This window comes from Penaeus chinensis, chromosome 38 (genome assembly GCF_019202785.1).
Source record: "Penaeus chinensis breed Huanghai No. 1 chromosome 38, ASM1920278v2, whole genome shotgun sequence".
In the NCBI taxonomy this organism is placed as follows: domain Eukaryota; kingdom Metazoa; phylum Arthropoda; class Malacostraca; order Decapoda; family Penaeidae; genus Penaeus; species Penaeus chinensis.
The window spans coordinates 17,311,544-17,321,400 of NC_061856.1; the positions used below are offsets into that span (position 1 = coordinate 17,311,544).

At 39.1% G+C, this 9,857-nt stretch overlaps 1 protein-coding gene across 1 annotated transcript; it reads right to left on the minus strand.

Moving 5' to 3' along the window:
• Nucleotides 1–5,254: 5,254 nt before the first annotated feature.
• Nucleotides 5,255–8,897, minus strand: LOC125045951. Its single transcript, XM_047643547.1, has 6 exons — nt 8,839–8,897; nt 8,072–8,202; nt 7,677–7,920; nt 6,999–7,133; nt 6,476–6,544; nt 5,255–6,178 (listed from the first exon to the last, which is right to left on the minus strand). Exons 1-6 carry the CDS (start codon nt 8,895–8,897, stop codon nt 5,299–5,301), a joined length of 1,518 nt encoding a protein of 505 aa, XP_047499503.1. The 3' UTR covers nt 5,255–5,298.
• Between the last annotated feature and the right edge of the window lie 960 nt (nt 8,898–9,857).

Here is a 9,857-nt window from a genome sequence, read left to right on the forward strand (position 1 = left end):
AGATTGTAATGGCATGTGATGCCCGCAACAGTTACATGCTCAATGGTATCGTGGACTTAGCCAAGCACAGACGGCCCCTTGTAGCCCCAGGAAAACTCGGGCAATACTACACAATGACGTTGATGGAGCCATATCTGGACAGTTACAGGAATGTAACAGTGGACAATTGGTTCACCTCATTGTCCCTGGTGACGGAACTATACACGAGGAGAACCACGCTCATAGGGACATCACGACGCAAAGGGTATGTTCCCCCAGTGATGGTGGACAAGAAGATACAACGCCCCACAGACACTAGCATTTTTTTGTTCAAGGAAAATGCAGCAATGGTGTCATACAAACCAAAGAAAGACAAGATTGTCCTGCTTCTATCTTCAAAGCACAACACTCCTGCCCTGGCGGAAGACAAAAAACCCAAGATCATTCATGCCTACAATAAAACAAAGGGAAGAGTGGATGTGCTGGACAACATGTGTGGAAGATACTCGTGTAGTAGGAAGACTCGACGATGGCCACTTTGTTTATTCTATGGAATGATAAATATAGCCGTAGTAAATACATTCATTCTGAGTAAACTGAAAGAAAACTGTGCAACCACAGTGCGACGCCAGTTTATGCACACGCTAGCCATGGAACTGGTGAGACCCTGGGCTGAGCACAGGTTACACCAGCCAGGCATGAGAGTATCAGCAGCCTCACTGATACGATTGTGCTTCAACATAGTGGAGGATGTGAGACCCAGGGATGTAAATCCTCCAGCAGGACCACGGACCAAGAAGAGGTGCAGTTTGTGCCCATGGAAAACAGCCAGCCAGACAAGGACCGTCTGCTCCATGTGTCAGAAACCTGTCTGCCCACACCACTCAAATATTGTCTGCCTTGAGTGCAACGAGTAAACTAGCAGGTAACTACATATTTTATATATGCTTCCACACATTTACAGTCTTTTATGATATACATAAACAATAGTTTTTATATTGCTCACACATTTACATTCTTTTGTGATATATAGAAACAAAAGTTTTTATATTGCACACACGCATTTACAGTGTTCTGTAGAATATAGGAACAATAGTTTTTTTTATATTGCACACACAGACTTAGTCTTTTATAGTATACAGAAAAAATAGTTTGCACAAATGTATAAAACCGCATATCTACCAAAGTGAGCCAAAAACGCGCATACTAATTCGCCGGTTTTCATTCATTCCAGGTGGCCTGATTTATCTACACTCCAGAGTTGAAAGACGGACTGAGTGGTCGTATAAACCTTTAACTTTATAGTTTAGTAGGATTTTTTTGTTCAATTTAATATTTCTATGCCTCAGGGCCAGGAGGAGTCAGTCTTTAATTTTTTCTCAAAGTTTTTTTTCAATTAATTACGAACTGTATTTATTTTCATTTACTCCTATTTATTTATACCCCTAAGGTTTCCAGATACCTTATATTTGTACCTCAACAACGTTTAGTGAGAATAAAATTTTTTTGCATAATTTATTTTATTATTTTCCCTCAGTGATGCCAAATGGATACAGGTCCTCCTTTAACGTTGCGAAAACATAGGTCCTACATATGGCGGGTCATGTTTCCAAAAGTACATGAATATATTTAGCTAAAACGCCTGCTGTTGTTGTGTTGGTGTTACAAACATTTGCCACAATGACATCTGACGTAGCACTTCTTCTTTACAAAACTATAATGGGAAAGGAGGACCTGTTCCATTTGGATACACTAATACTTACAAATGACGACGAGAGCGCAGGATCGTAAACCAACGTGTTCTCACAACGAGCCCCGGCTCTGTACTGCGTGGGGAAACCACAAAAGTTCCCAATGCGCCAATATTGTGGAAACCATAGCCCGCGAAAACCAAAATCACTGAAGCTATGACTCCATGTGGCGCAGGTCCTCCTATATAATGACCTTAGTATTTGGCATACATAAATGTCCCTCACACTTCTTTCTTCTTTATGGTTTGCGAAGTTCTAGCTTCACACTTAATACAGTTTAATGATATGTACATACCTACTTAGATAAACAGTATGTCATGAGATGTTGCTATGATAATGAGCATGACACCAGATGCACTGTGAAATGGCTCAATTTTGCTCAGGAAACACTGTGTGTTTTAGTTTTTGATCCATTTAGGGCAATTTTCCTTAGGGTAATTAAAATCCTTCTTAAAGTGAATATATTCCTCAAATTTCAAGCCATTCCTTAAAAGGATGTTAGGTTTTACATTTTTTGTTTAAACATTCCTTAAAAGGATGTTAGGTTTTACATTTTTTTTTAGAGCCATTTAAATGTCCATAGTTAGTGTATGAAATAAAATAGGTTTCTGTGTAAGGGATAGAAAGTAACGCATCACTGCAGACTGATGCAACACCAAATACAATAAATACAATAAAAGAAAATTGAGTTGTTTATTGCTGCAACACCATTAGAAATACCCTATCCCCCCAAAACAAAAACAAAAAATAACACCCTATATGTAGTGCACTTGTCCTTGCCAAAATCAGACGTTATATAGTATTCTTGTTTTGCAGCAAGCATTAGGTCAGGAGTTAGTTTGACCTTCAAAACAAAACAAAAAAAAAGACATTGAAATGCAACATAGCAAATGCTGTGGTCTTCCTGTCTTGGCTGTAGGGTTTTCTTAATCATTGTCTTAGTGTGTCTCTTAATCTCCTCAACTGCAGATTTGCCATCCACCGGGAGTTCGTAAGAACAGATCTTATAAGATTGTGAAACTTTTGAATTCTCTGTAGGATTTTCTTTCCAATATTGAGTTATATCTACAGTTTGAATATCCCATAACCTAAAAAAAAGAAATTTACTAATTTTCACATACATCTTTGTTTCGTTATTGCTTATAAATATTAATGGCAACGTAGCTCCATATTTTCTATGGAGTTGATGACGATGTCATTACGTATTAATACATGATTGGTGGGCTGAAGAATACGGAATACATTTGTGCGCTACAAAGAACACAACACGCTCGAACGGAACAGTCTGTAGTGCTACGGCGATGCTCAAATGTAAGCATTGACTCACATGAGCAATTTGATTTAAATTTTGTGTTTTTAACGTATGCTAGTATTTATAACAGTATTTTTTTTTTTTTTTTTTTTTTTTTTTTTTTTTTTTTTTACATATTATATTTTCCAGAAATAGTCCACCAACTAGGCTTATAAGTCAGGAATCATGCTCTCATGTTTCTTCACATTTATCAACCTTTGCTTAGTTGAATATGTAGTCAAATACCAGTCAAGAAGTGCCCACTGAGTTTCAATTAATCTTAGGAGTTCATATAGCAGTGCTTATAAACAACCGGGACCGTAGCGTTTGTGCACCACACAAAAAATACAGTAGTCTATCACGCTACAGGCCATTCACTTGAAATTGTGTGCTTTGTAGTTCTATGAAGTGCCCAACGGAACGCGGGGAAGGATTAGATTTTGAGCTCAAAAGTAAAGCCAGGTCCATAGGAAAATTAAAGTTAATCCCTGTACGTTGTCATTGCACATGCGCATTAGAGATCTGGATTAAACTTTAATACTGGATTATCTTTTATGGCGGGTACAGAAGACACCCATAGTAATGATTCTTCTGTAAGTACATTACTGTAATTTTCATAAAAGTACTGTAATTAATATACAGTTGCATTTCATTGAAAACTTCTTTTTTTCCATTAAAAAGACATAATTTTGCATACTTATACATCAATAAAAATGCAAACATTTTCTTTTCGCAGTCTATTCTATTACCTAATAAGAATTATTTCAAATATTTGAAAAAGAAAAAGAAAATAATTCCAGTATCAACATGCAATGTAGGAATTGTAAACATGCACTTAATATATATAAACTCAAATACCAGTGATATCAGTAATGCAAATTTCACCAATAAGATAAATATAGACAGCTTAATAGCATAAATACCAATATAAATAATTAATCAATATAAATACAAATAATATGAAAATACATTTATATATATATTGTTGTGTAACCCTTCTGATACCCTGTGTGGGGCAATATTGTGTAGACCCCTCCTTCTGATAGGCTGTGTTGGGCAATGTCGCGTAACCCTCTCCAGGTGCCCAGTGTGGGACGATGTCGCTGAACCCCCTCCTTCTGATCCCCAGTGTAAAGCAATGTTGCATAACCCCCTTCATCTGAAGCCCAGTGTGGGGCAATGTTGCGTAACCCCTTCCTCCTGATGCCCATTGTGGAGCAATGTAGTGTAACCCCCTCCTTCTGATGCCCAGTGTGGGGCATTGTCGCGTAACCCCCTAATTCTGATGCCTCGTGTGGGGCGGGTCAGGCACACAGATGAGTTCACAAGTACTGAGTGCCTCACGCAACTATATGTCAGAATGCTATGCTCCTTTATTCACTGTCCAACTGGGTTCGGTGAGCAGCCTCTAGCGAGTGTTCACGCATACAGAGCACTGAGGAATGTTGGTAGGGATGTGAAATGACACACAGGTTGCAATCTACAGTTTATTGGCAGTCCAGAATTTATTGATATGAAGAGTCAAGTCGGGGAAAGGCGGTTACTCCAAACACAGCTCCAGCACATTATTCTGCCTCTCCTGTGACCAACAGAATAACACAGTCACTCTTCCTTGATCCAAGTCACAACTGCAGCCACAGAACATGCCCTACTCACAGATCCCTTTTCGCACGTCCCGCCAGTCAGACACGCTCAGAGAGCCAACCACTGTGCCGGTTTCTCGACCCCCCTGCGGCCAACCAATCAAGGCCGATTCAGACTATACGGTTCAGATACGTTTCGTTTCCGTACGACTTCCGTTCGTTAATTATTGTTACACTGAAATCAAATGAAGCTGTTCACACCATACGTTCCGTCTCCGTCCGTCTTCCGTACGGCTTCCGTTCGTACGTATGGGATACGTCTGGAAGAAATCTCTGACGGACGGAACGTATACGTTGCGGTTACAGAGGGGAGAGGACGCGACTTACCTTCAGTCTGTGAAAACTTTTTGTTTACTTTGCAGTGAAGCAGTCATGAGCGACGAAAAGTTAATAGAATTGGTCAGAGGCTACGAGGAGCTCTATGACATGAGCAACAGAAAATACACTGACAACTATGTGAAAGAAAAGATATGGAAATCCATTGGAGAGGAATTTAAAAAATCAGGTAAGACAGTAAACTTTATTACACAAAATCATAGCCTAATTGTATCTTATTCCTTATCATTCTATATCCGCTTCTACTTCTTATTCATTTCTACATTCTGCAATTGCTACCTTCATCTATCAATCATGCTTAAGCCCATGGGAGAGAACCAGCAGGACTGTTCAAGAATTCCCTAAATTTCTCTCGTACAAGGAATGCACCTTGTGGAGCATTTCCTCCCTGTCTAGCTATTTCCTCTAAAGAGCTTCCATTATTAGTGACATTCATGTTTGTGACATTAGTAGCATTGTCACGCAAGTAGTTGTGCAAAATGCAAGTTGCAAATATTACATTATCTGCATTATCAGGTAACAAATTTAGTGTCCTTTGGTATATTCTAAACCTCTGGCTCAGTATCCCAAACGCGTTCTCAACAACCCTTCTTGCACGTGAGAGCCTAAAATTAAAGAGCCTTTTCTGATCATCATCACTGGCTTGTGAGCCGGGATAAGGTCTCAAGAGGTAAGTTTTCAAGGGGAAAGCTTCATCTCCAACAATGACGTAAGGTGTCATGCAAGATGAGTCAGGTAGCTGTGCAGGAGGGGGTATGTTGAGAGCGCCTTTTTCTAACAGTTCACCGAACTTTGAATGAGAGAAGATGCCTCCATCACTGTTCTTTCCGTATGACCCTATATCAACCACTACAAATTTGTAATTGGCATCCACGAGTGCAAGCAAAACAACAGAAAAAGTATGCTTGTAGTTATAAAACAGTGAACCACTGTTTGGTGGTGCCTGAAGCTTTACATGTTTTCCATCTATGGCACCAACACAATTTGGAAATTGCCATAAATTCCAGAACTCTGCAGCAATGTTCTTCCATGTCTCCTCTGTAGGCTTGGGCATAACCTCAGCTTTTAGCCTCTTGATAATAGATGCACAGACCTCCTGAACAGTGCTGTGAACAGTAGAGTGACCAAGACGATAGCTAAACGCTATGGTTCTAAAGCTATCGCCGGTCGCCAGGAACCTGGAGAAGAAATCAAAGATGCAGTTACTGAACAGAGAGAGAGAGAGAGAGAGAGAGAGAGAGAGAGAGAGAGAGAGAGAGAGAGAGAGAGAGAGAGAGAGAGAGAGAGAGAGTAGTGGTAGTAGTAGTAGTAGTAGTAGTAGACCATACAGTACCGCGTATTTTTTCTACCGGTATAGGTATTATTATGTCCGAAGTGATATTCTACGTATCAAACGCTAAAAATTTTAAGTATGTAAATACTGAATGATCTCTTATCATTTTCAGGTCAGGAATGCAAATTACGATGGAACTCACTTAGAGACCAGTATAGGAGATATTTGAAAAGATGCACTACAAAGAGCGGCCAGGAAGCAGTCAGCGTACCTAAATGGAGATATGCTGACGAAATTTCTTTTGTCAAACCTTATCTACGTGAGAGAGACACCGTGGGCAACCTTGATGATGGTAGTAACGTTGAACCAGAGAATGCCGAAAGAGAAGATGATATATTGGGTGCTACAGAACAGGAACAATGTGAAAATATTCCATCTCAAACACGTCACGTAGTGAACTCATCAAAGGGTTGTATCAAAAGTAAAGCCACAGTTAGACGTTCATCTAGTAAGCACGTAAACACACCTGAAACAGCTTCATCAGTTTTGATGAAATATTTAGTGGAAAACAACAGTGAGAATAAAGAAAAGCCTACAGAACCGATTGACTTATTCTTCCAAAGTATGGCTTCAACGGTAAAAACATTTTCACCTTATTATAAAAATATATGTAAAACACAAGTGCTTTCAATAGTCTCTGATTTAGAAATGAAACAACTTGATGCCCAAGTGCCATTAAACACAGGAACTGAGACAGTGGTTCAAGTCCCAGTTCAGTCACCAGGAAACACATCAGCTTGTAGCTCAGATGCCCAGTATTACATGATGTAAAGTAAGTTTTGTTACTATTTTGTTCACAGCTTCAAGTGTCAATGATATAAACAATTAATATGTGGCAAAAAACATTCTTTAGTTTATTGTGAAAGATTCTGGATGTCTTTACTATTTTAAGCAATCATGGTAAATATAATAGTAATCATGAAGAAAAGCCCTTGCAGTCATGCTAGTATAATGGTATAAAAACAAACTTTCTTTTGTGCTATTTCGTGGCAAAAAGTAGCTACTTGACAGCGTGCAAGGCATACCTTTAAATGTTTTATTTTTTATTTTGAAGTGTGTAGCAATGAAACATTTTTTATTTTATTATGAATGGTTCTTGATGTCTATTATTATAAGAAATCAAGAAAATATTACCGGTAATCATGAAAAGAGTACATGGGAACATAGCAGCTTAATGGAACTAAAATTTATTTTCTACGTGCCAGTTCATAAAGTTTTATTTAAAGTTTGAAAGGAAAAACTTTTTTGAGGCTATGTATTCTGATAGTTTTCATGGTGATTTGTGTAATAAACTAATTTACAAACAAATTGAGTATGCCACTAACCTCAAGCAAACAGCTAACCTCTCCCTCGGTGAAATAGCCTCCCGAAGGCAGGTGTTGCTCTTGATCAAATCCTCGTTAACTTTCTGAAGCAAATAGTTGAACTTGGATTTAGTCATTCTGAAATACTGATAAAACTTCGTTTCATCGTCGTCTAATTCTTTGTACAGAGTCCAAAATTCACCCTCTGACTTCCTTTTCCTTTGGCACTCGTGTACCCATAATCTCTTCTTCTTAGCTTTAACTCTATCCTCCTCGTCTTCATCTAAAAGAAGAGCAATTGCAGTGAGCTCCTGCACACAAAATTTTCTTGACGCCATGCCGGAGCAACAGCCACACGCTGACTGACCGCATCCTAGATGTATGGTGTGAACACAGCAACATTTTGACGGAACGCAAACGGAACGGAACCGTACGGAGACGAACCGTATAGTCTGAATCGGCCTTCACGCAGCAATGGGTTTGTCGGGCCTTTTTATTGCCACCATCACACACATGCACAACACTAACACTATCCTCCCCCATAGAAATAGTCAACCTGAGTATCCTACATACACGTCACAAAGAAGTGAAATTAACAGCATAAGATTACATAGATATCCATTCAAAAAATAAAGCAACATTAGCAAATAAAAATTGTATATTCTACATACAGGTCACGAAAATAAAGTGAAATCAACAGCATAAGAATATATAGAAATCCAAGCAAAGAATAAAGCATATATATATATGAAAGATGGAATAATGCAATACCACATTGATATAGATGTATAACAATCCTCCCTGACGTGGCCTCGAACCTAGGTCACTTCGGGTATGAGACCGGAGGGCCAGTACTAAACCAACCATGCCACACGACCCACTAAAAGGAGTGTGCAACTAGGATCTAAGTAGCTTCCATAGACATTACCTATCTACTCATACATGAGTAATGATAGCGAGGTTTTACACACACTCCCCGTGGGCACTCGGTGGAAATTGATTTAGAAATTCGAAACCGAAGTCAGATACTGAGGTGTATATATATATATGAAAGATGGAATAATGCAATACCGCATTGATATAGATGTATAACAATCTTTGCCCATGGCTGCCCAAACATTCTGAATGGGATTGAGATCTAGCGATTTGGGTAGATGTGGCACAGTGTAATCTATGGGTGTTGCTGAAATCACGCCTTTACGTGTGACTGTGGCTGTTATCGTGGACGATGTAAAATGGCTCCAGCTTGGGGAACACCATGGCCCTCACTGATAGTAGAAACATCTCATCCTGGATTTCCACGTTGGCAGATCCCATAACTCTGCCGGGCCTGACATCCGTCAACAGCAACTGTGCATCCACTCAAACAGCAGATTTTGGACAGTCTCCATGCTGCATCCTGCTGGATGTTGCCAGCAGAACAAAAGGGGTCTGCATCCCTTGCAGTAGTTATAGATTGTTAAAAAAATAAGGAAAATAAATAACTAAGAAGAAAATGTATATATATATACATATTTATATATATATATATATACATATTTGTACATATGTGTGTGTGTGAGGGTACATATGTATGTAAATGAACACTCTAGCATCCCCTACCCCTATATTTTTAATCTCCATTTGTATTTTTTCAAGATTAATCATAATCGATATCTCTGCCTCATTTGTTGAAAACACACCAATGACTATCAGATAAACACCATCATCTCTTCTGTTCTCGTCGCCGAAGTGTGGGGTACAACTTGGATTTGTTCGCATGCGTAGCCGATCGAACAGAGGCCTAGCCTGGCCAATGGCTCCCGAGGCTCAACAGGGATACCATCATGCAGAATTTCGTTTCCCTTCTCTAGAAATCCTTATCCTTATTTTCCCGAAGGGAAAATTTCCTTCGAAAGGGTTTAAGGAAGGAATTATTTTAAAGAATGTAAGGTTTAATCTCGGAATTATAATCATAATTAATTTCTAAATCTTCCATAAATTCCAAACAAATGGTGATGTTTAAATTCCAGCTGCATCTGCAGCAGAATTCCCCAAATCTCATAATGTAGCTATCATATTCAGCTACTGGTCTACGCAGGGGTTGCGCTGCCAAATTCGCACTCCTCTTGGATAAAGAACTCAGTCATTTGTGCTTTCTTTAGCTTTGGGATAATTCTGATCGCAAGCTGGTTTTCTCTCTCTATAATGTAAAAGATATGAGACGTCCTGTACACTTTG

Excerpts from the sequence above, each read along its gene's own strand:
- LOC125045951 (XM_047643547.1), bottom strand. The coding sequence starts at position 8,897 with ATGGTGTTCCCCAAGCTGGAGCCATTTTACATCGTCCACGATAACAGC. Across the intron at positions 8,203-8,838 it reads GATAACAGCCACAGTCACAC|GATACTCAGGTTGACTATTT; the intron begins GTAAAGGCGTGA and ends ACGTGTATGTAG. Across the intron at positions 7,921-8,071 it reads AGACTATACGGTTCGTCTCC|ATGAAGACGAGGAGGATAGA; the intron begins GTACGGTTCCGT and ends CTCTTCTTTTAG.